Here is a 27,055-nt window from a genome sequence, read left to right on the forward strand (position 1 = left end):
TCCACTACGTATAGGCGGCTCCCCAGGTCAGCGTCCCCGAATCTTGGGGCCGGTTTCCTCGGCGCCATTGTTGCGAGCTGGCTGGGGTTGGCTGAGCAAGTGCAGCTTAAGCGCTGCTCGACCTTGTTAGCGGGGGGGGGGGCTGGCGAGCACGGTCCCAGCGAATCAGCTGGCAAGCCCTCACTTGCGGTGAGACGCCTGTGAGGCCTGGTTAAATGGACCATTTAAGGTTGAATAGCGTTGCCAGCCTCGCTGGGCCAAGCACTGGGAAGTTCGCGGCAATTTCTGTTCGCTATCACACTTAGAAACCTTTCCGGAGAATCGCGCCCTTGGTCTCCACCACAAATGGAAACACCTTCTCTGCCTATAGTTTATCAAATCCTATCATAATACTAAAGAACCCAATCAAGAACAATTGTCATGCTCACTTTCGGTCAAATTTTGGATAACATACTTTAACACATACTTTGACTCAACTGTAGGCAACATCATGTGAAATCTGCTTTTTAGGGAGATCTTCTGCTAATTTTAAAGGCATCCATCGATTGAAATAATTCCATGTGATGCTCGTCGTAAATGTGATTTATTCCATTGTCCACTCTTTTCACAGAACTGTGAGAGTGTCTGTTATAAACTAGTGAAAACTATTAATATTAAAATCACAGTCAAATGTATTTTGTGTGAACACATGATTAAGAATATCACAAAATGATCTCAATCAAACAGCTCTTCAATAAAGCTGCGGTATCTTAGATCTGTACCATGAATCCTTGAGGCTTCTTGTGAAATTTATTCCCATTGAACTGCATTTATGGCAAGTTGCAGAAACCCACAGGTCTAGTTGAAAATCTCCAGACAGGTTTTTGCCCTGCCACAGTGCTGAAATGGCCCCACTCAAAATCACAAATGACACAGTCTGTGACTGTGACAAAGGTGCACTATTCCTCCTCATTTTTGACATCTCTGCTACCATTGACCATCCTCTTCCTTTCTCCATTTATCCTCCATCACCACTCCTCCATTTTTCAGATCAGTAGCTTGGTTTGATTCTTACCTGTTCAGTCATAGCCAGAGAATTTCCAGCAATGGCTTTTTCTTCCAGCTTCAGCACTTATACCTCTGGAATTCTTCCAAACATGGCCTGTGGCCTCTTCCGCTTACTCATTGATATCATGTCTCCTGGTGACATACAGTCAGGTTCCACTTGTACACTGACAACATCCACCTCTCTTGACCCTTCCAATGCAACTGTATTAGCAAACTCCACCAGTCTTGGATCAGCCACAGATACCTCCAGTTAAAATGGCTTCTGCAACAAAGTGTGTACCCTCAACACTAGCTACTCCATACCCCTCCTCGGATTTAAAAAAAATACTGACGCTACCAGTAAATCTTACCAAATCAGAAAATGATAAACTTGTAATAAGGCTCTCTGCCAGGTTAAAGAAATGTCAGCACTTACCACCTTCATTCCAATTACTGATGTCAATCATCTCAAGCAGATTGTTTGATTCACAGCATCACAGGTCTGGAATACGTCAGACAATGGTGCCTTTGGGGTTAATAAATCATACAGGAACTGCTAGAATTGCTTGGTCAGTGATGCCGGTAAATTGCATTTTCTCCCCTTCAGGTACTGCGGTAAGATCTTTCCGAGATCAGCGAATCTTACTCGGCACCTCAGAACGCACACTGGGGAGCAGCCGTATAGGTAAGGATGCAAAACCTTCACCGCTTAGAGCTACTTAGGCCTGTTTTCTGATACACATCTCCATGGCGTAACTTCTCAACATTCTGTGTCTCTAACTGGCAATGAACTTATTGTGTCCTTTTAAAATGTAACAAATTATGAAATTGTTATATCTTTATGAGAAAAATGTCTTGTGTATGGTGTGCTCATCAAGGTGTCACACTTTTGTGAAGGTTTGTGTCACAAAGACAAAGGAAGCCAGCTATTTCATGCTGAGCTTTTCCAAACCTGCAACCAGAAATTTAAAATAAAGTAAAAGTGCCCCCAGTTGCAGCATGCAGCTATAGTTCCCCATAATTACCTCTTCACATTACTTCCCTAAGGGTAAACATTTGAGCAATGTATTTAAATGAGCAGGCCTGAGTTAAGTACAGTTCCAGGTTAACAGCTAAACATTGCAACTGCAAGCAGAGCCATGGAAGATCGGTTTAAAAAGTGGAAGTGAGCTCCTCCTGATGGCGGCATAAGCAACTGCATCACCCATTGTGAAAATTAGCCATTCGGACGAATAATTTTCCAGGTTTGGCCCCTGGAAAGTGATGAGTTTGCAAATCTCAGATTTGGGCGGCATGGCAGCACAGTGGCTAACACTGTTGCTTCACAGCTCCAGGGTCCCAGGTTCGATTCCCGACTTGGGTCACTGTCTGTGCGGAGTCTGCACGCTCCGGTTTCCTCACACAGTCCAAAGATGTGCAGGTTAGTAGATTGGCCATGATAAATTACCGTTAGCGTCCAAAAAAAGGTTAGCTGGGGTTACTGGGTTACGGTAATGGGATGGCGGTGTGGGCTTAAGTAGGGTGCTCTTTCCAAAGGCCGGTGCAGACTCGATGGGCCGAATGGACTCCTTCTGCACTGTAAATTCTATGATTCTATGACAGTGCTCTGGAATCACAACAATTGTCCTCAGAACCAGTGGATTATGGAGGAGTGGGATACATGGTTCAGAGATGCTAATCCATGGACCGGGATTCACCAATCTCACTCGTGGCTGGAATTCTCTGGCCTGCTGAAAGTGAATGGAGTTTTGGCAAGGACGCCAAATTCTTCATTCGCACTTGCAGCTGGGAGGCAACGGGCGAGAACAGCGAATCCCGGCCCATTGGGGATCTTTGTTTGGAAAATATAAATATGAAGAGTAAGATAAGGACGAGGGCTCACTAGCAATGGGGTGAGAGAGGCTTCAGGAAACAGTGGTTACAAGATGGACTGTGAAACATTTTTTACGTGTTTAAATATGTTGACATTAAAACAATTGCAAAGACCTAATACAATTGAATGTCTTTGTAAATCTGTGCGAGGGGTTCAGTAGGCATAAAATAAAATAAAAGCGTGCATTTCTATAGCAGATTTCAAATGCTATAGAAATGGTTCTTTCACAACCATTGAGCATCTCAAATTGCTACACAGCCAATGAAGCATTTATTGAAATAGAGTCACTGCTATAATGTCGGAAACCCAGCAGCTGAGTTGCTGATAGTCTGATTTACTGATGTTAGCTAAAGGATTAAAATTGCCCAGGACACTGGAAGAACTCTCCCATTCTTCTTCGATTAGCAGCATAGGATATTTTACATACACCTGAGTGAACAGGAAAGATAATAGTTAACTTCTCATCCAAAACACTGTACCTCTTACAATGCAGCATTCCTACAGTGTAGTACAACTAAGGACTGGTGGAGTACCAGCCGAGATTATGTGTTCGCAGCTCTAGAATGGGGCTTGAGCCCACAATATTCTGACTGAGGCAAGAATGCGATCCACTTACCATGGTTGATAGCCTACGATTAATTCCATAAGTGAAAGGTTGGAGAAATATAGGTTGGAGAAACATAGCTGGTGTTATTTGTAGCATTGTCTTTGTGATAAAAGGTGCTTGGAGTTCCAACCCACCCCCGCCCCCCAGGACACTCGAGACCAAACAGTGAAAAGAAAAAAAATTGTGTAACAAAGCAAAGGAATATGTTTCTCTCTCGGGTCTGATTAAGACCTGAGGGTATAAACTACATTAACCTTTACCATGCTGGTCATGGCACTCATGCTAACCAGATGTCACTTTGTTTATTTCCCAGGGTACAGGGGAATGTGCTCACAGCAGTTTAAGGAGCCAGTGGGGACAAGCAAATCAGGCAAAGCTCACACTTGCCATTCATTTAAACTAATGCAAAGAGCTCTCATTTATTTGATTATAAAAACAAATTGGAACTCCACGCAATTTAAATCTTCGCAGCCAGAAATACCAAAGATAATAATAATCGCTTATTGTCACAAGTAGGCTTCAATGAAGTTACTGTGAAAAGCTCCTAGTCGCCACATTCCGGCGCCTGTTCGGGGAGGCCGGTACGGGAATTGAACCCGCGCTGCTGGCCTTGTCCTGCATTACAAGCCAGCTGTTTATCCCACTGTGCTAAACCAGCCCCTATGCCGAGATGTCTTCACTACTGTCCCCTTAACTGGAAAAGGAGGGTCTAATTTATTCTCTCCTCTTTATTGATATGATGCAGCACTCTCTGTCTGCAGCTGAACCACAGAAACGGATCTGAAGCTGATGGTGTTCAGCAGCATAACAGTTGGATATATCCGAGTTATATCGCCAATGGAGCCTTTCCATTTTTCAACCAACTTTACTGATCTGCTGTAACATGGAGGAAACACTGACATTCAGTGCACTCACAGCAGGGGCCAGTTTAGCTCAGGTGGTTGGACAGCTGGTCTGTGATGCGAGAGCGAGGCCAACAGTGCGTCTTCAATTCCCGTACAGGCTGAGGTCGTTCATGAAGGCCCCATCTTGCCTGAGGTGTGGTGACCCTCAGGTTAAAACACCACCAGTCAGCTTTCCCCATTAAACGGGAAAGCAGCCTATGGTCATGTGGGGCTATGGTGACTTTACTTACTTTACACAGCAGGTTCCACATATAGCAATTAAATAAATAATCAGTTTTCATGATGATGTTCGATGGATAAGTATTGGCCTGGACACGAGGAGAAACCCTATGCTCTTCTTCGAATAGTGACACAGGATGTCCACCTAGAGGGCAGACAATTGGATTTGCACAGAGCAAAAAGATGCTCTGGTGCAGATTATTCCAATCTGATGGCTGGCAGCACCATCCCAATCACAAGAAGCTGAGTAACTTGGAAATCACTGGGTTAATTATTATCGAATAGCTGGAGCTGGCAACACCTTCACCCTGCCCCCTCATCCCTCATTCACCAAACCCTCTCACTCCCATCTCCAAAATGGGAGTAAGAATGTATAACTATGAATAGTCAGGTTTCTTTCCCCATTAACTGTGCCAGACAAGAGGGCAAGAGAGCAAGTTTAATAGACCTTTTTTCCCATTCCAAGTCTACCAGATCAGTCCTGAGAAGCTGCCACTAGCACATGAAGGAATTTTAAAAATTCACAGAAAGAAGATTGATTCTGTTTAAATCTTTGCTGATTGTAGACATCACTTTCTCGCTCCCTGTTTGGCGTCTATGTTACAGATTGAAAATCCCCTAAGGATGATGTTTTAACTTTGTCAGCTTTTTTTTTTTGGTTCGCTCTCTCTTTCTCTATGATTAGGTAATTTAGAAACAATTTACCCTAACAAATGACTGGGATCATTTTCCCTGCAACTTTTCAAGTTGACTTGGAGGTAAGTATGCAGCACATTGGATAGCAAACCGGGGCTTTGTTTTAAAACCCTTCACGGTTCACAGTGCAGAGCACTTCACTCGCACAGTGATTATCAGATTGCGCAAGGAGATTGTCTGATGAACAGTGACCGCTTGAAAACCTCAGTTTAAGAGCAAATGATCCGGGCACTGCACTGATGACCAGCCCGTCCAGATGAAGTAACTCTCGGTCCCTGGTGCACTAAACAAAACACTCGGCTTTCTCGCCATCTGACAATTGCCATTGACCCATGCTGCACCAGGATCTTAAATTAGCATCAGGCATTTTTAGGCAGAACATAAAAGGATTCATCTGATTAAAACTTTTGATGCCCAGTAATTTTCCCAGCACAATTAGCCCCACAAGTGGAACTCTGATGTTTGTACAGCGAGGTAAAATTGTGGTATATCAATTCTATCAATAAACCCCTGGGAACAACTCGCAGACTAGTGCTGTGTGTTCTATCCACCATGTGTTAACTCTTCAGAGCCCTTTCCTCGTTTCCTTTTCTTCCAATTCTCCTCACACCTTGTTGGTTGGTTGCTGAAGGGAGGAGGCGAGTGACAGTTCCGCAGGCTGCAGCTCCAAATTTTACCACAGCTACCAATCTGCGAGTGTGAACCCAGACAACAAGCATCAGTCGGCTTTTTGTATTTGGGACCATCGCAGCAGATCCCAACCACGCCGCCCGTGTCCCTGCAGCAGCGGCGAGTAAATTGATAGGAATGGGAATCTTGGCTTTTTTTCTGCCTCCCACACCCACCCTCTGGCCTTCAGTTGGTGACACTTTTGCCTCCAAGTCAAAGGTTTTGAGTTTAAACCCCACACCAAGAGTTGGAGCTACATAAAGTAGTCATCTGATCAGTGCAAAAAGATTGCTACAATGTCAGATCAGACATCTGCCTGCTCCCTTGACTTAACTGAAAGTTAAAGATCCCAAGCTACTAAAGCCCACTCACCTTAATTCTAATTATTTGACTTTTAAATACATAATTTGCAAGTTGTTTATATTTCTTAATCTAAATTATTGGACAATTCAGTCTTTTAACACACAAAAAAACACATGCAAATGATCAGGTGTGGATATTGGAGTTTTCTCCTACCCTGACTAACAACGCCTTCGTAATTTTAAAGATCTCTATGAGATCATCCTGCCAGTCTTAGCTTTTCTAGCGGAATTGGGATCATCACACAGGAATTGCATCAGGTGCAATATGTATCATTTTTCTGGGGCCTAATGTTTCCAGTATTCTAAATAAATACAACTAGCTGCATTTAACAGGCCACTGAGCAGCCTCCAGGTTTGAGGAGGTTTCACTGCAATTCTCGATTGGCCACTAAACTTTGGAGATAGCTTTTTACAGCCAATGATTCTTGTTCTTCCAGGTGTAAATACTGTGACAGATCGTTCAGCATCTCCTCAAACTTACAAAGGCACGTCCGCAACATCCACAACAAAGAGAAGCCATTCAAATGTCACTTGTGCAACCGCTGCTTTGGGCAGCAAACCAACCTTGACCGCCACCTCAAGAAACATGAGAACGAGAGTATTCCAGGTATATCAGGATCACCCTCTTACTGGTTCACAGGAGCTGTACTAGATGGGGAACCTCTGCGTCTGGCGGTGTGATGGTTGTGTTGTTGGACGAGTAATCCAGAAACCATAGTTCAAATTCCACCAAAGTAGTTGGAGAAATCAAGTTCAGTTTAAAAAGGTTTGGAAATAAAAATCTGATGGTCAACAAAAATAAACCCATCGACTGTCCTTCAGGGATGGAGACCCACCATCCTTACTCAGCCTGACCCAGCCCCAGTCAGCCTCCAGTCCCAGACCAACATGTTTAACTGTGATGAAAGCGAAATAGTGCAGATGCTGGAAATCTGAAAACAAAAACAGAAATGCTGGAAAAACTCAGCTGGTCGGGCAGAATGGCAAAACCGGAATTGGGTGGTGTTGGGCCTCAGGGATGGGGGGAGCTGGCCGCAGGGATAGAGGGTCGGATCTGGGGTGGGGAGGGGAAGGTTGGGTCACGTGAGGGGGGGAGCCAGGCCTTGGGATAGGTGGGCTGATCGAGCCTCAAGGTCAGGGGCCAGGTCCTGGCGGAGAGATGTCAGGTTGGGCCTCGCAGAATGTCTGGGTGTGAGCCAGACCAGGCAGAATGGGGAAGAGTCCCAGTGGAGGTTGTCAGGATGGTGAAGGGAGGCCCATTGAGAGTCGAACCGTGGGGAGTCCCGTCAGGGGTGCTGTGGGGAGTCCCCTGGGGGTTTGTGGGTTGTGAAAGAAGCCCTGTGGGGGGTCAGTGTGTGCAATAGTCAAAAGAGGATTTAATTCTTCTAACTTTTTATGATGAACGTTTGGCGTAACCCAGTCTGTACCATCCAAAGTTTGTGATTGAAATCACATTTTTTGGATGGTTCCCAGTGCAGAGCAATTGCCCAGGGAAAATTTGCACTTTGGGGCAGAACTCACCTGGCAACCTCCCAAGAGAATTCCTCGTCACATCTTATGGCTACACCTCCCCCCCCCCCCACCTCCAATATGACACACTGAGGAGCTTGGGAGTTATGGCCCAGTGTTACTGATCTATGTCCTTTCATCAGAACTGAGAACACGCATTTAGCCGCGTGTTTCCCTGCGCTCGCAGCACCGAGAAATACAATGCTATTTAACCTGACTCCGGTTAGCCACGGGGCCTCAGCGGGAATGCGTGGCCAAGGTCACACTGAGTCCCGTTTCCTGCACTGAGGAGCCCCACTTCATAGAATCATGTCAAAACTTGCTTGTGCAGGGAGAGATCAGGGAGCTATTTTTAAATGGCGTCGCGGTCTCTCAAGCCCCCAATGTGAGACTCCATCCCCCCTCCCCCCCAACCAGCCCCATCTCCCAACTGAACCTCCCACAATTGAGCAGCGCATCCCCCACTGTGCAAATAATGCCAGCTTGGCACCATGGCAATGCAAGCCTGACACCATGACAGTGCCCCTGCCAGCTACTAGTGTCACTTGGCCGCTTTGGCAGTGCCAGGCTGGCACCCAGGCAGTGCCATGGTGCCAGGTTGGCAGTGCCAGATGTCCGAGTGGCACCAGCAGTCTCACGGTACCACCCTGCCCAGAGGGCAAGCACCTGGGGGCCTTCAAACCCCTGGGAGACCTTACCAAGTGCCGTTCCATCTGGTCCCCGTTTGTGGAGACCAGTACTGAACACTGCTTGCCTGATGTCTCCAAGGCAAAAGAGATATATCCTAACACCTTGGTTACCTCAGGGAACTGTATATTAAAGTGAGACTGGCTGTCTCGCTCTAGTATGCAGGTTTGCCAAAATGTGATCCGCCCAGAGTGGGCGGGCTTCACATCGCAACGTCTCGCGAGATCTAACGTGAGATGTGGCAAGCTGGGTAGATCCTGGGACCGGGGTCTCCCATTATTTACAGGCAACAATGGCGTGCTGCTTTCCGGGTGCAGAGTACATAGTACATAGAAAATACAGCACAGAACAGGCCCTTCGGCCCATGATGTTGTGCCGAACCTTTGTCCTAGATTAATCATAGATTATCATTGAATTTACAGTGCAGAAGGAGGCCATTCGGCCCCTTGAGTCTGCACCAGCTCCTGGAAAGAGCACCCCACCAAAACTCAACACCTCCACCCAACACCAAGGGCAATTTGGACACCAAGGGCAATCCATCATTGGCCAATTCACCCAACCTGCACATCCCTGGACCGTGGGAGGAAACCGGAGCACCCGGAGGAAACCCACGCGGACACGGGGAGGACGTGTAGACTCCGCACAGACAGCGACCCAAGCCGGAATCGAACCCGGGACCCTGGAGCTGCAAAGCAACTGTGCTATCCACAATGCTACCGTGCCGCCCTTGAGAACAAATAAATCTACACTATATCATTTTACCGTAATCCATGTACCTATCCAATAGCTGCTTGAAGATCCCTAATGTTTCCGACTCAACTACTTCCACAGGCAGTGCATTCCATGCCCCCACTACTCTCTGGGTAAAGAACCTACCTCTGATATCCCTCCTATATCTTCCACCTTTCACCTTAAATTTATGTCCCCTTGTAATGGTTTGTTCCACCCGGGGAAAAAGTCTCTGACTGTCTACTCTATCTATTCCCCTGATCATCTTATAAACCTCTATCAAGTCGCCCCTCATCCTTCTCCGTTCTAATGAGAAAAGGCCTAGCACCCTCAACCTTTCCTCGTAAGACCTACTCTCCATTCCAGGCAACATCCTGGTAAATCTTCTTTGCACCTTTTCCAAAGCTTCCACATCCTTCCTAAAATGAGGTGACCAAAACTGTACACAATACTCCAAATGTGGCCTTACCAAAGTTTTGTACAGCTGCATCATCACCTCACGGCTCTTAAATTCAATCCCTCTGTTGATGCACGTGAGCACACCATAGGCCTTCTTCACAGCTCTATCCACTTGAGTGGCAACTTTCAAAGATGTATGAACATAGACCCCAAGATCTCTCTGCTCCTCCACATTGCCAAGAACTCTACCGTTAACCCTGTATTCCGCATTCATATTTATCCTTCCAAAATGGACAACCTCACACTTTTCAGAGTGGCCGGTAGATCGCGCCCTAAGTCTGTGGGTGGGATTTTCCGTCCCATCGCCCCCGCCGGCAGCGGGATCTTCCGACCGCCAGCCGACCAATGGGGTTTCCCATTGTGGGTATCCCCACACCATTGGGAAATCCGCGGGAGTGAGTGCCGGCCGGCAAAGCGGGGATCCCACCGATGGAGAATCCAGGCCTGCGTTCTTCTCTCCACCGATGCTGTCTGACTTACTGAGTATTTCCAGCATATTCTGTTTATGAGTAGTTCCAGACGGTTGTGAAGTCTTAAGCTCCCTCAATACTGTGTCCTCTCTGGGAGAGGCCAAAAACCAAATCAAAACCAATTAGGAGGGAAAATCTGGAAAATTCCTCTCCAGCTTCTCTCTGGATGATTGAAACTAGTCCAGGAGATCCTTCGCCATGTGATATTATTTGGTACCTGTTTGATGTATGATCCAGTCTCCATCGTAGGTAGCACTCTCTTGAAGATGTATAGTAAAGCAACACTCAACATTGATTCTTTGAAGCTAAATTTCATTGTTACATTCCTGGCAGCAAAGTGAATTAGTAGAAGTGCAAGAGTCATACCGAACAAAAATTTGCATCGGGGTCATTATTTTTAAATAAAGGGGTCAAAAGTAAATACAGAATTTTAACGATTTGCGTAAAATGATTCCTTCTTCTTGTCGACAGCCATCTGATCACTTCCTCCTTTTTCAGTGAGCCAACATTCTGGTGTTTCATCCAATCACCTAGGCACCAGTGCATCTTCCCCAAACTCTGAGCTGGACAATACTGCACTTTTGGAGGAAAAGGAAGAGTCATACTTTTCTGAAATCCGGAATTTCATCGGAAACAATGACCTCAGCCAGGCGACCAGTTCAGCCGACAAAAGGTGACCATGCTCTTCCCTGAAATAGGCCTGTCAGAGTGGGTGGAGGTCGGGTGGTGGTGGTGTGGGGCGGTGGGGGGGGGGGGGGGGGGGGGGTGGAGGGGTGGAGGGGGGGGGGGGTGGAGGGGTGGAGGGGGGGGGTGGAGGGGTGGAGGGGGGGGGCAGTCAGGGTCGGGGTCTGCTCGGGCTCTCAGACTATTGGAGGAAAGCAGAGGCAGCTCCTAAAAGAATTACATAGACGTGTGCAAGAGATGTTCGCTTTGTTGCCTTGCCTCTTGCTGATTCTCCTTTCACCCCCACCCACCCTCCTATCACAAACCAAACACACACGCAGGCCAATCGGGAAAAGCAGATTTTACATTCAATTGTATTTTAATAAATCTGCGATTCCTACTCCCAAAATGAACATGCTGTGGTGATATACATCTCTGTAAGTACACAAAGAGTCAATGTACATACAGTACACCTAACTAGACACTAGAGGGAACACCAGAGATGACACACACAGACAGTCAACCAATAGGTCAGTAAGATAGGATACGACCAATGGGCAGTCACGATACACACAGAGGTGACACTACCACAGGAGGGCATTACACCAACCCATATAAAAGGACACAGCACACATGCTCAGTCTCTTTCCAGTGGAGACTCTCAGTGGGTACAGACACAGGGTTGATTGAACATCACTCCCACTACGTGGATTGTAGCAGACTGGTTAGTCAGTCTGAGTAGCTATAGAAGGATTAACAGTAGCGTTGAATCCAAGTAGGAGAATTGTTGATAGTTTAATAAACGTGTTAAAGCTATGTCCAAGTCTGAACCTTCCTTTGTCAGAGTGCACATCAAGGAAGCAGCTTTTGCTACGACACGAGCATAACAAAACATATGCTGTGAAACTTGTTGCAAAAATAAGAGGTACGAAGAGGCAGACGAGAGCCAGTGCAGTGGTTGAAGGTTTCGCTGGTTGAGACCAGACTCGTATCATGATTTTAGACTTTCACATGAACGTTCAATCCCACAGCGTATTTTAACCTCATTTATAGTGAATGTGACTCAATCGATGGCACAATTCAATTTACGCAAGGACAGATTGGGGACACCCTACTAATTGACTTCCCATACCAACATGAGGAGGCCCAGCTTCTGCATAAACTCTCCACATCATCAAACAACTGAGTTTGAGGCCTCAATAGCCAGGTGGTTGGAACTGGTGTCAACCGGGTATAACACATTAACATTCCCATATGCTTTGTCAGTCCGCCATCTAGTTATTTATGCTTAGAAGGTTTAAATGCACTGTAGAGAATAACTCTCTAATTCATAATCTACCATAGCTGTACATGGACTGCTGGCTCTGGTCACTCACTACCTGTTACCCCACTTTGGACCATTTTATATAGCATTCCTCCTCCCGCTCCCCTGCTGTCATCAGGTTCTCTTCCAATGGCTTCATGTCTGGGGAGTCCGACTCAAAATGAATGATTTCTGGCAACTTTCACCCAGCAGTTGTAAAACATAAACAAGGTAATAAGACAACACACCAGCAAGTGTACAGATACCCCCTCTTAAACCTAAATCACAAAGATTCTAGGTTAAACTTGCAGCTCTCCTGTAGTAGTGCTCATTGCAAATCAAATGATAGGTAATCTTACAACGACCGTGGACTGCATGTAATGGTTAAATTGGAGCTGTATACTAACTGGCTGAACCATTTCAAGTTGCAAAGTCTAACTGCAGTAAGTAAACACATTCTGGAACCAGTTTTTGTCTTATTATTTTATCAATAATAATCTTTATTAGTGCCACAAGTAGGCTTACATTAACACTGCAGTGAAGTTACTGTGAAAATCCCCTAGTCGCAACACTATGGCGCTTGTTCGAGTACACGGAGGGAGGTGCTAGTAAACTGCCCAGCTCAGAAGAAATCAGCCCAAGTTTTCATTCTTTCATTTAATTTTGAAACATTGAGAGTTGTGGCCATTGCTCGATTCAGGATTTATAGGTGTGGATGGGCAGCCTATGTGTTGCTTTTTACACTTGTAGAGCAATAAACTGCACTGTACCTGAACAACCTTGAAGCTCAACTCTGAAGTCACTCTGCCTGATATCTCCTTTTAGTTTTTAAAAAACATTTTAATGATACAACCATTCCAAAGTGGCGGCATAAAAGCCATTTCCCTCTTGTAACTTCCTTATCAATTCACTTACAATGTAATTCTGGACTCTTTCCCACAAATCGACATTTGACGGTGGACTTCTGTTAAGTATGTATTCTCCTATAGGTAAGCAGTCTTTTATTAGAACCAGGTCCCGTTACCTAACGTGAACTGACTGTATACATCAGTGCCGAATGCCACCCATTAAACCGATTCATGGAGAAGAAATGCAGACAGAGAGACACAGCATCAAGAGCCTGACTGTGCATTAGTGTTATTTATTTAGCTTTCTGTCAGCTTTTGTTTTGCTGAATTCCAATCTTGCCAGACCTTCATAATGACAACAAATTACTTCATCATCGAATCAATTACTGTCACTTCTCATATTCTTATCCACGATACAGCTCACAGGCAAACACCCTCCTTTTGGCTTTATTTCATACGCACTGCATTATTGAGTACTTCTTTCTTCACCTTTTACAGTTCCCATGTAGATATAGACTCGCCCTGAGTTACATAGAAAGAGCTTGCATTTGTATCACTCCTATCACAACGTCAAGAGGTCCAATGAAGTACTTTGAAGTATGGTTACTGTTGTAATGTTGTAATTGTAGCAGCCAGTATTTGCACAGCAAGATCCCAAAAGCAATAATGACCAGATTGTTTATTTTAGAGACGTTGGTTAAGGATTAAATATTGGTGAGAACATTGGGGAGAACTGCCATGCTCTTATTTAATTATGGGAACTTTTACATCTACCTTAGAGAGCACAGGGGTCCTTACTTTAACATCTCACTCTAAAGACAGGACCTCCAAGTGCTTCATTATTGGTGTGTCAGCCTACATTATGGCCTCAAGCTTGCGGAGTGGTGCTTGAATCCTTGTCCTCCGACAAAAGTGCTACCACTGACTCATTGTTGGCATTTAAATAATGCTCCCTTGGGGATCCTCAGGCCAAGGCCGCACTTTTGCGCAACAGTGACTGTCCCCACCAACACTGTCCCCTCGCACCCTTTCTTTTACTTAGAGTTGGTGCAAGCCTGTGACTAATGGTTTATCAGGCTCTGTGTAGTAGAGGCTGATGGTGTCCACATTGCTTCACTATGCGAGATATAAGCAAAGTGAGGCTATCCTCCGATGGAATTGTTTTGGGGAAGTTGTAAAGAACTTCCAATCAATCCATAGGAACCAGTCAAGTATCAATGTTGCATGCATTTACATATAATTTCCGCCCACCTCACCACTTTTTCTCCTTACTGTCTTCCTCCTCTACTGAAGTAGATTGCATTGGTGATGACCACCCTCGGTTCCTCCCCCAAGTAAGAATGTCATCAGATCTGAACCGGATCCTGTCCTTACCGGGAAGCCTACATGAGTCGCATATGGCTCTTGGCCCCCAGAATGAACACCTCTCTTCAATGGGTGCTAATACTTCCTTCACTAACCTGCATTTGATAAAATACCATCACACTTCACACATGGAGAGCGTGGGTGATATACCAGAATATGACTCTCTGACTTTAACCTCAGGCCTTCTTGAGAAACTATACCCCAAAACGGGTCTTCACCCTCAGGGGAAAAGGAAGCAAAAGTAGAGGGGGAATAAAGTTTCATAAAAGAAAACAATTCCTATTCACTCAGAAAATATTGTGGTTTTCAGCAGCAGAAGTATTATTCTGAATTCAGCTTCATATATCCACCTTTACTGACCTCTAGTGTCTGAGGCTGAGTACTGCAACAGCACCAAATCATCCCACACATGACAACAGGCAAACATATTATTTTGAGCGGTATCTTGTTACTGTGTAACATATTGAAAGAAAATTCTAAATTTATAAACAGTATTTGAGTTGACATTAATTTTGGTGTTTTTTTTGTCCATTACTATGTAAATATCTAGATATTAGATGCAATGAATTGAAGCAGGGAATTATAGTGTGCCAGGAGACAGGAGAGCATGCTAGAAATCCAGGCACAGAGGGCATACACTTATCATGATTTTATGTGCATTAATGGCTTCCCTCCTCATCCCACATCTCTCAGCCTATTATACAATGCATTCTGTCCATGACTGCTTCACTTTTACATTGGTTGCTGTATTTTCATGAAGTAAACATATTGGGCGAGATTCTCCTTTTGGGAGACAATGGGCGAGATTCTCCTTTCGCTGACGCCGATTTCGTAATCACCGATCGGGCGGAGAATCCCTTTTGATGCCAAAATCGGACGCAGTGCCTGTTTGACGCAGGTTTCGTATGCTCCGCCCTCTCCGAAGCGGCGTCATCGTGGCGCGTGCCACACATCGTTGTGACAGCCCCAGCGCATCACCTGAAGACGCTCCACCGCCGATGGGTCGAGTTCCCGGTGGCATGATTCACTCGTCGTCTCTGCCATATGGGAACTCGGCGTGGCGGCTGAGAACTGGGTCCAGCGGCACCACAGTCGGGCGGGAGCCGTGCCCCTGGCCGGTGGACTTCTGTGAGGGCTGAGGGCACTGGTGAGGGGTGGCCAGGGGGGCACTATTTGGCAGATCGGGTCCGCGCACGGCTGGCGCCATGTTTTACGGCGCGACTGCTGCAGGTCATCGCCGTGAACATGCGCGGCCACGGACCCGGCCATTCTCCAGCCGTTTATTTCAATAAAGCCGTGGGTTTTACGTGGTGGGGGGGCGCCATTGATTTTTTTCCTCGTAAAATGCCACAGATCCTCCGCACCTAGCCTCAGAATCAGAGAATCCGGCCCTGTATCCAATAACTCAAGCATGTGATTTCACTGGTTGGGGGTCCCTTTAGGGAGGGGGTCCCTCTGGGCAGCACGGTAGCACAGTGCCTTCACAGCGCCAGGGTCCCAGGTTTGATTCCCCGCTGGGTCACTGTCTGTGCGGAGTCTGCACGTTCTCCCCGTGTCTGCATGGGTTTCCTCCCGGTGCTCCGGTTTCCTCCCACAATTCAAAGATGTGCAGGTTAGGTGGATTGGCCATGATAAATTGCCCCTAGTAACCAAAAAGGTTTGATGGGGTTATTGGGTTACGGGGATAGGGTGGAAGTGAGGGCTTAAGTGGGTCAGTGGGCCAAATGGCCTCCTTCTGCACTGTATTTTTATGTTATTACAGCATTCCCTGCGGGGTCCCCCTATTTCAGGGATCCCTGGAGGAGGGTCCCTTTAATTACAGGTGTCCTTACAGATCCCCTATTACAGGAGTTCCTGTGGGGGCCCCCCTATTACAGAGGCCACTGTAGGGGGATCTCCCTATTACAGGGGCCACTGTAGGGAGGTCTCCCTATTACAGGTTTCCCTGTGCGGGGATGTGGGGGAGCCTGGTAGAGGAGGCATGGGCAGGCAGTACAGTAGTATTGTGGGGTGGGTGAGCCTTGGCTGGGCTCAGATGGTCTCTACCAGCATGGCCCTGGTGTGGTGGACCTCATCGTGGGCCAAGGGGGCAACCGTTTGCCCCTTTGGTCCACCAAATGGGTCATTAAGACCCACTTGCATTTATTTACATGCCCCTGCTAGCATGCGGTGTGGATCTCGTTCCCACTGCCAGTGGGGAGTTGGAGCCCGGCATCAATCCCGAATTTGTTGCGTGCCCGGTTCTCTGTCCCATCAAGGAACGTGATCCGGGGGTCCTGGGATGGAGAATCCTGCCCATTATTTATTGAGACTATCAATGTTCTTCCATGCTTCTTCTCTACTTTGTAGAGAAGTTATTTTACCCCTCTGCTTTGATGGGATTTATCTCAATAAAGTTAACCTGTCTGGAAGTGCAATCAAATCACAATCCCTGTATAAAAATCTTCACCTGTTTCAATTTGCTCCTCCAGATAGCTTAAAAGTGCTGCTGCAAGTTATAGTTTCAAGCATTATGCTAGCATCTGATGAAAGGTCATCAACCTGAAACATTTATTCTGTTAATGCCTTCACACATCCTGCCTGATCCGCTGAGTATTTCCAGCATTTACCATTTTTACCTCAAAGAGCTTCCTTGTTTGTAATGTGTTGAGATGTTGCTGAGAAATGTGTTCAGAAGCTTGCTAAATGCAAGATTATTTTGAATAGACATCTTTATGTGCAGTGCTCAATGCAAAAATGGAGTTCAACTGTGATGAAATAATGACGAATCTCCCCCTTCTTTTCCTTTAGTCTCAGCCCAGCCATTATTACAGCCACATAAAGGGGTTCAATCTTTAATACCGCTCTTATCTCTGAGAATTTGTTAAATCCCCATGTGTCAGAGGGCCCAGGTTTTCTCCTGTAAGGGCACTGATCCTGTACTATGGTTTATGAACTGTGTTTGAGTTTATTGGGTCTGTGGTTGTGGTGTGGCTCAGTTAATACTCCCCCTAGTCCTAGGTTTGAAAAATAAAATCTGTCACCACAGAAATGCAAATAAACCATAGCTGGCCCAATTCATATAAGAAAGAAAGAACTTGCATTTATGCAATGACTTTCATGATTCCCTTTGCATTTTATAGCCAACAAATTAGTTGAGAATGTTAGTCACTCTTATGTAGGTAAATATAGTAGTCAATTTGTATGCACATCAAGGTTTCTCAAACAACAGTGGCAAAAGCAACTGGTTACTCTCCTTTAATGGCATTGATGAAAGGATAAATGTTATCCTGGATACGAAAGAAAACCTCTTTGGATAAGCCATAGGACCGGTTACATCCATGTGTGAGGGCAGACAGGGCCCCAGTCTAATGTCTCATCAGAAAGACCGTTCCTCTGACAATGTAGCACTCTTCAGAGGTGCACTGGAGTGTCAGCCTATGTTATCATAGAAGGAGGTTACAGCATAGAAGGAGGCCATCCATCCCATCATGTCTCTGCTGGTTCTCTGGAAGAGGAACTCACTTAGTCCCACTTTTCCCCTGAGCCCCGCAGTTCTTTTCTCATCAGATAATTAACCAGGGGCTGGTTTAGCACAGGGCTAAATCGCTGGCTTTTAAAGCAGACCAAGGCAGGCCAGCAGCACGGTTCGATTCCCGTACCAGCCTCCCCGAACAGGCGCCGGAATATGGCGACTAGGGGCTTTTCACAGTAACTTCATTTGAAGCCCACTTGTGACAATAAGCGATTTTCATTTTATTTCATTTCATTTCAATTATCCAGTTCCCTTTTGAAGGCCTCTATTGAATCTACCTCCACCACACTCTCAGACAGTGCATCCCAGATCCTAACCTTGCACTGCATCAAAATGGTGCCTTCTGGCACTATTGCTTCTTTTTTCCAATCACCTTAAATCAGTGTTCTCTTGTTCTTGACCCTTCTGCCAACTGGAACCATTTCCCCCTATCTACCCTATCCAGACCACTCGCGATTTTGAAAACCACTATCAAATATCTTCTTAATCGTCTCTTCTCTCAGGAGAGTAGCCTCTGTTTCTCCCATATATCCACTTAGCTGAAGTATTTCATCCCTGGTACCATTTTCGTGAACCTTTTCTGTACCCTCACCAATACCTTCACATCCTTCCTCAGGTTTTGTGGCCGGAAGTGGACAAAATACTCCAGTGGAGACTGAACTAGTGTTTTATGCAGACTTATCATAACTTTGTTCCATTCCTTTTGTAAATATTTTTATCGTACATTTTTAAATTTATACACAAATACAAAAGCATAACCCAAAAACAAGAACAGCCCCCTTACTCCCCTAACGGCTGACAGTGACCAGCTTTTTAAAATGCATAACAAACGATTGCCATCTTTTATACAACCTCCCAATCGACTCCCTTAGCATGTATTTAACTTTCTGCAAATACAAAAATTCCAGGAGGTCCCCAGCCACACCGAGACACTGGGTGGAGAAGCTGACCCCACCTGTGAGCAATCAGCAAGGTGAAGGCTAAAACATCTGCCCCCGCTCCCGCCTGCAACTCCGACAGCTATAACTTCCTTCCATTCCTAACAGTACTGGACGTGCAACTACTCCAGATGGTCTGAAGAACGCTCACCATTTTTTCAAGAGCATCTACATTTGAGCAACAAATACTGGCCTTTCCAGCAATGCTCACATCCCATGATAGAATATAAATTAAAAAAAATACTCTTTGACTCCTATTTATAAAGCCCAGGATCTTGTAGGCTTTATTTTTAAAAATAAATTTAGAGTACCCAATTCATTTTTTCCAATTAAGGGGCAATTTAGCGTGGCCAATCCACCTAGCCTGCACATCTTTGGGTTGTGGGGGCGCAACCCACGCAAACACGGGGAGAATGTGCAAACTCCACACGGACTCACCCAGAGCCGGGATCGAACCTGGACCTTGGTGCCGTGAGACAGCAATGCTAACCACTGCGCCACTGTGCTGCCCTCTTGTGGGCTTTATTAACCACTTTCTCAACCTGCTCTGCCACCTTCAATGACCACTCCCAGATCCCTCTGCTCCTGCAACCCCTTCTGAATTGCACCTTTAGTTTATGTTGTTTTTCCTAATTTTTCCTACAATGAATCGATTCACAGTTCTCTGCATTAAATTTGAACCGTCACATCTGCCATTTCTGCCCATTCACCAGCCTGTCTAAGTCATGGTGACGTTTATGGCTATCCTCCCACTGTTCACAATACTTACAATTTTTGTGTCACCTGCAAACTTTGAAATATCCTCTACGTCAAAAGCTAGCTCATTGATAAAGATCAAGAAAGGCAGTGATCCGAAGGCCACTCCTGGGAGATCCCATTATACATCTTCCTCTAGCCTGAAAAACTACTGTCCACCACTTCTCTCTGTTTGCTGTCACTCAGTCAACTTCATACTCATGTTGTCATTGTCCTTTTTGTTTCATGGGCTTCAACTTTGCTGACACGCCTGTTGTGTGGCTTTTCATCAAATGTCTTTTGGAAGTCCATATACACCACATCAACTGCAGGACATTCATCAACCGTCTCTGTTGCCTCACAGAGTTTTGGAGTGAATATTACATAAAATAAAGTAGGTAGTCAGCCCACGATCCTCCCGCCCACCCCGGACCTATCTTCCAAATTACCCGCAAAGGGTAAAGCATCAGGCAGCCAACTAAGGCCACTTAATGACCTCATTCTGCCTCAGCCACAACAATATGTGTGGCTAGGAATGATAGAAGGAAGGTGACCAGCCCAGTGGCTTTCACTGCACTAAAGGTGGCAGGAAGGTGGGGTATCTTCTTTGAAGAGGTCCCTGTGCACATCGGAGGCAGCCCCTAAGATGATTCTTCCCCTTTGTGCCTATCCCCAACCTCTAAAACCTGACACGCCACTCATTCCCACCCATCGCTGGGGTCTTCAGTCCCTGCTGGACCAAAATACCTGGACTTACTTGGCGAGGAATATGCGCCCTGGTACAATTTGCCCCATAGAGTCATCTACAGCACGTAAGAAGGCTATTCAGTCCATCAACACCCTGCCAGCTCCTCTACGGAGCAATCTACTTAGTCTCACTCCCCCACTCCATTCCCGCAGCTCTGCTGGTTTATTATCTTCAAGTGTCCACCTAATTTCCTTTTGAAGTAATTGATTGTTTCTGCTTCCACCTTGTCAGCAGCCAATTGTAGGTCATTACCACTCGCTACATAAAAAAACTCTTCCTCACATTCCACCTTGCTCAAAATCTTAAATCTGTCCTTGTAATATCTGCTAATGGGAACAATTTTACCTTGTCTACCTTTACCTTGTCTACCTTATCTAAACCTGCCATAATTTTGTACACTTCTATCAAATCGTCCCTCAAACCCATTTACCTCAAGAAGAACAACCCCAGTTTTTGCAACATAACCCACTCAAGGATCCTCACATCCTTTCCAAAATATAGTGACTAAACTGGACACAATATTCCAGTTATGGCCTCACCAGTGCTTTAGTAATGTTCAGCTTAACTTCCCTGCTTTTGCACTTAATGCCTCTATTTATGAAGCCCAAGATCACATATACCTTGTTAACCATTCTCTCAATATGTCTAGCCACCTTATGGTCAATGCACATCACCCCAGGTCCCTCTGTTCTTGCACACTCTTTGGTACAGTCCCATTATGTTTATATTACCTCTCCCTATCTCTTCCTCCAAAATCAATCACCTCAATATTAAATTCCATCTGCCACTTCCCTGTCCTTTCTGTTAGCCTAGCTATGTCCTGTTGCAGACAGTTTGTATCATCCTCAATGTTTGCCACTCCTCCAAATGAGATACCATCAGCAAATTTTGAAAATCTATTCCAAGATCCAAGTCAGTTAGAAATAAGAAAAAAAGCAGTGGTCCTAGCACTGCCTCTTCGAGAACACCATTATCTGCCATCCTCCCGTCTGAAAATTAACTATTTACCACAGCCCACTGTTTCCTGTCCTTAAGCCAGTTTTCTATCAAATTTGACATTTAACTTCCTATTCCATGAGCCTCAATTTTTTAAACCAGCCTTTTATGTGGTACTTTACTCAATGCTTTTTTGAAATCCATATAGACAGCATCCACTGCAGTCCCTTCATCAACCTCTGTTACTTCATCAAAAAATCTAATAGATAGTTAAGCATGATCTGTCTTTTTCAAATGCATCCTGGCTATTCTTAATTATTTCAAATCTCTCCACGTGTCTGTTGTTTTTTACCCCTGATTATTGTTTCTAGAACTTTACCCACCACTGAAGTTAAACTACCTGGTCTGTAGCTGCTAGGACTATCCTGACATGTTTTCTTGACTAAGGATAGCCACATAAAAAAAACTCAAGCAAATTAGTTAAACATGATTTTCCCCTAACAAATATGTGCTGACTTTTCTTAATTAATCCACATTTGGCTGAGTGACTGTTTATTTCACCCGGAATTATTGTTTCCAAATGCTTTCTGACCACTGATTTTGAACTGACTGGCACCTGTTTGCTGGGCTTATCTTTGCACCCTGTTTTCAACAAAGGTGTTAAATTACAATTTTCCAGTTCTCTGGCACCACCCCTATATCTAAAGAGGATTGGAAATATGGGCAGTACCTCTGCTAATTTATGGACTTACAGCCAACATATCCAACACTTCCTCTTTACCAATTTTTAGCACATTCATTGCCTCGACAATCTCTTTCACTACGGCTTGAGAAGCATCTTCTTTCTTGGTAAAGACAGCGACAAAGTACTCATTTAGTATCTGAGCCCTGTCCCCTTTTGGTTCCTAATCATCCACATTCCTCCTTTTATCACCTTCTCTGGGTATATAAATAGTAAAAGATTTTTGGATTCCTTTTAACGTTAGCTTCCAGTCTCACATCTCTGACATGCAAATTGGACTCACAACCCTCTGGCTCTGAGTCAGGCCAACACTTAAAAGCTCTATGCACCGAAAGATACCTTCCAGCTGTTGCACAATCTTTCAGCAACAACCTGTCAGTTTTAAACTGACCACCTCTGTTTTGGACAGAATTTCCTAGAATTGTGGTAATTGAAAGCTGGGCACATAAATGTTTTCAAATATCGGATTTTTAGCAGGCTGCACTCAGTTGCACGCTTGCATGCACACACACGAAAACTGGGCATGATCATCCCTGCATGTTAAAGAGGAGAATTGCACGCTCAACATATATGATCAGTTCCCTATTTTGCACTTTGTTCTGAATGACCCATTTCTGTCCAATTGACACGACATACACCAGTTAGTTTTACATTACATCGTGGTTATGTTTCCAGACTAGTATTCCAGAGCCCTGGACAAACAATCCACATGAGTGACCGTTTGAAAATTTCAACTCCATTTTATAAATCTGTAAGTTAGTCTCTAATCAACAAGGTGACCATGAAACTGTCGGATGGTCATAAAAAACTGACTGGTTCACTTAAAGTTCTTGAGGATAGGAAATCTGCTGCCCTCACCCTGTTTGGCCTATATGTGACTCAGTCCCATCACAATGCGGTTGACTCTTAACTAATTGGCCAAGCAAACCACACAGTTGTATAAAATTGGAATGACAATAATAATGACAGCTTTGGCCATATCAAAAAGGTGGATTTTAAACAGGCGACATGTCACAAGGATTTTCTGTGCTGCCGCATTTTGGTGGAGCACAATTTAAAACAACGTGGAATTTCGGAAAAACTTCTTGATTTATGCTGGAGCACATGGCGGAAAAATCTTCTAGTTTCGAAAGTGTTAAAAGTTAACTTAGTAAGTGAGCAATTACTTTGCTGAATTTAAGAATTTACTGTTGAGGGAGTTCATTTTAGGAGTTAAGAACAGTTTCTGTTTGGAGGCAGCTGAATCAGGACTATGCTAATTACCCAGTGTGCTCCCTCCTCCCCTCTCTGCTTCCCCCTTTGTCCCCAGACGACAGAGCAAATGACCCTTTTCCTGCAACAAGACAAGGTAGCCTGGCTGGACCAGACACAAGTCCCCTGACGCCCATGCCGCTAACTCAACAGATGAAAGAACAGTTTCTTAAAAAAAAAAGAAAATGAAGGGGATTGTTGTTCTATCTAAAATCAGGACCGACTAGCATTATCCACTGTTTGCTTTTCTTAGGGCCCAAAGCAGGCCAGCTCTCTGTCAGCATTGTGATTAAACGTCACTCTCGCTTAACCTCCTGCATTTAACAACCCTTCAGGAAAACGTAAAAAAGAAAAGGAGAGAAGGAATATCACTGATCTGTCACTTTGTCTGACCCCAGAGGGAAGTATCCCAGTATATACATCTCCACAGAAAAAAAAGTGATGAAATGGCTTAATACAAACACTTAGTTGATGTGTGAAGATGAATCGACATCGAGTCTCGGCATGTAGTATCAATCTGGGTCGAGCTTTACATATATTTTAATTAAACGCTTATTTGGCTGATGGTTTATTTAATCTGGATTGAAATAGAATCGAGTGGTCACAAACCATATTCCTGTCTTTGGAGGGATTTTTTTTCTCTCTGGACCTGTCTTGGGATCAGGTTTATTTGTACAAAAAACTGAATGCGTAGCACGTGTGTTGTAAATGGAGCTCTGTTCTCTGGAAGCACATCACTTTCGGTGGACTCTTTAGGCAGAAGAGAGAGATTTTTCCTTCTTCAGTCCTTTCCCGCAATGCCCAGTAAACTTGTGCAGAGGAGTAACATTGAGCAGCAATGAATGAAGAATCATTTTTACCCAAGATGTTAGAAAGTCAATGTTTGTGATGGCAGAAAGTAAATGTCAGATGCAGTCGTAGATTCACACAGGCTAAGACCTAAATAAATGCACACCTTAATTTTAGCTGTACATCCCTGCGGGAATATGCGTAAGTTGAACCTTGTGTGACATGAGCTTTATCTGCAGTTGGGGGTTGGTTTATTAATCATTGATTTTAGGATTACACTGCTTCAATGCACCACTGCCTCGATTACACTTGCATTTCCATTTTGTGAAACATTCTGGCACATCAAGCAGCCTCTGGAAGATGCAGGGGCTGCAGCTCAGTGGGAACGTGGTGGCAAGCAAGCATTACACGTGCCCAACCATTCAGAAACGGCCACATTACTTTCTTGTACTTTTTAGGTAAAGTTGCAAATCACATTACACAAAAAACGGAGGGGGGTTTCATGTGTTGGGAGGGGGGGGTGCTGTGATAATTGAATTGGCCTATAGACTGATCAGACAAAAATGCTACTGTTTCCATTGTATGTTTTGGGAACTGCTGACCTAGAAATTAGAGGTCTAAACCTGACATTGGAATTCAGGAACCATTCTGCCCCCAACAATGTCTGGTTCATCCGACCTGACAGTGAATCAGGCATTTTTTAGCCATCCAGGGTAGTCACCTAAAATGTGTATTAGGCCCCTTTCTATTTGTCAATGACGGTCCCAAGACCTGCTGTAAAGTCTCAGGCAAACGATCACGCCCAGCCCACACCTGGGCCCCGGGGTATTTATATCCCAGCAGTGCTAGGAACAGTGGGGTTAGCTCTGCCCCCTCACCTGGGTAGATCGTATTCAGGTGAGACAACAGGGACTCTGATGTTGCAGATCCCCGGACCTCCTGCAGGGTTATAATAACACCCCCCCCCCAAGTCCGATACGTCACCCATGTTGACGGAAGGGGGGAAATCCTTTGCCCTCTTCGCCAAATGCTGATTATCCAACACCTGCCACTCTGGCCCAGAGGGGTGTAATGGACTGGGGAACGTCGCTTCCTGGTTGATCGTCTGGAAGGTTCTGCTGTCTGTTGTTCGGCAGTCACCACTGGACCTGTGTCGAAGGCCGTTGGCAAATACTGGTCGGCCTGGTCAATATCCCACATTTCCGAGTCACCGGATCCAGCCGCCTCACTGGGTACCACCAACAACTGCTCCAGAGGGAGGGATACCACTGGGCTCAGGATCTGTGAAGGGTCCTCGGGTACCTGTTCCACCCGGTTCCAGAGATGGTCCACGTGCCGATTAGAGTCCTTCCGTTGCACCCGCACCATATACGAGACCGGTCCGGTGCTCTTTATGACTGTTCCCAGAAACCATAATGCCCCGTCAGTAAAACTTCAGATGTAACAGGAGTCACCAGTGGTGAATTCTCTCATGGGTCTAGCTCGCTGCACTCCAGTCCATTCCTGCTGGTCACGGATCCTATCCTTTATATCCAGCGAAACAAGGCTCAACTGCGTGCACAAGCGGCAACCCATCAAAAACTCCGCAGTCGGTGCCCCAGTGGCAGCTTGCGGCATGGTCCTGTACAGAACAGAAAGCGGGTGAGATGGGTGTCTAGGGAGCCCATGGTCTGTTTTCTCATCCCCAGTTTGAACGTCTGTACGGCACGTTCTGCCAACCCATTCAAGGATGGGTGATAAGGCACGCAGCGGACATGACAGACTCCATTTTGCTTCAAAAAATCGGCAAACCTTGAACTAGTTAACGTCGTGCCATTGTCTGACACGAGTACCTCCGGGAGTCTGTGAACGCTAAAAGCTTGCCGGAGCCATTGGGTGGCGACATGCAATATAGTCGTTGGCAACTGGTGTACAGCCATCCATTTAGAGTGTGCGTCTACTATCAGTAGATACATTGGCCCCTGGAAAGACTCCACAAAATCCACATGGAGGTGGGACCATGGCTGCCTGGCCATTCCCGTGGGTGAAGTGGAGCTGCCAAGGGAGCTCTTGGTGCTCCTGGCACCGGGTACGCTGTTTTGCTAACTTCTCGATGTCCATGTCGATGACGGGCCACCACACGTAGCTCCAGACCAACATTTTGATTTTGGAGACAATATGGAGGTCCTGCAAAAGTGCCCCCTGGCCGTGTTCGGGGATCACCACCCGGGAACCCCACAGCAGGATGCCACTGGGTTCCTCCACTTGGTAAAAGCCTTCAGTTCCTCTGGGAGAGCACGGTGCCTCGTACAGCACAATGTGTTGGACCCTGGCCAGCAGCAGGTCGGTCTGTGACGGAGCCTTTACTTGTGCTGCCATTACCGGCGCGGAGTTCATAAAATGCAAGATGGCAACTTCCTCACCCAATTTCGCTGAGGTTGCTGAGGGCATCTGCATGGGGAATCTATGCCCTGCGCGATGTTTTAAAATGTACTCGTACGCCACTAGAAGGAGAGCCCAATGCTGAATGCGCGCAGACAGCACTGGGGGAATTGCCTTGTCCTCTTTGAATAACCCCAAAAGCGGTTTATGGTCAGTATAAGCCGTGAACGCATGTCCATAGACATATTGATGGAATCGTCTAACATCGAACACCAATGCCAGCCCTTCCTTTTTTATTTGTGTGTAATTTTGCTCCGCCACCGCCAAGGTGCGCAAAGCGAATGCAATGGGCCACTCGGTACCATCGTCCGTCCTGGGTGCCAGGCCGACCCTGATTCCGTAGGCGAGGCGTCACATGTGAGCAACAAGGGCTTTGGGCGGTCGAAGTGAGTCAGCAAGTGGGAAGACAACGGTCGCTGCTTTACTTTGTCAAACGTTCCCTGCATCGGCGAATCCCAAATCCACCACAAGCCCTTCTTTTACAACAGGTGCAGAGGGTCCAAAACCGTCGCCAAGCTCAGGACGAACTTCTTGTAATCGTTGACCAGGTCCAAAAATTAACAGAGCTCCGTGGGTTCCTGCGGTCTAGGC

General features: G+C 45.7%; 1 protein-coding gene across 15 annotated transcripts in view; it reads left to right on the forward strand.

Moving 5' to 3' along the window:
- Positions 1-27,055, forward strand: part of prdm16 (PR domain containing 16) — a 1,047,324-nt gene that overhangs the window by 997,965 nt on the left and 22,304 nt on the right. For all 15 annotated transcript variants that reach the window (XM_072478014.1, XM_072478026.1, XM_072478015.1 and 12 more), the window contains 3 exons: positions 1,634-1,711; positions 6,795-6,964; positions 10,710-10,884. In XM_072478014.1, the coding sequence (XP_072334115.1) occupies positions 1,634-1,711; positions 6,795-6,964; positions 10,710-10,884 (423 nt within the window). The remainder of the gene's footprint in view (positions 1-1,633; positions 1,712-6,794; positions 6,965-10,709; positions 10,885-27,055) is intronic.

Source organism: Scyliorhinus torazame, chromosome 16, assembly GCF_047496885.1.
Source record: "Scyliorhinus torazame isolate Kashiwa2021f chromosome 16, sScyTor2.1, whole genome shotgun sequence".
Lineage (NCBI taxonomy): Eukaryota > Metazoa > Chordata > Chondrichthyes > Carcharhiniformes > Scyliorhinidae > Scyliorhinus > Scyliorhinus torazame.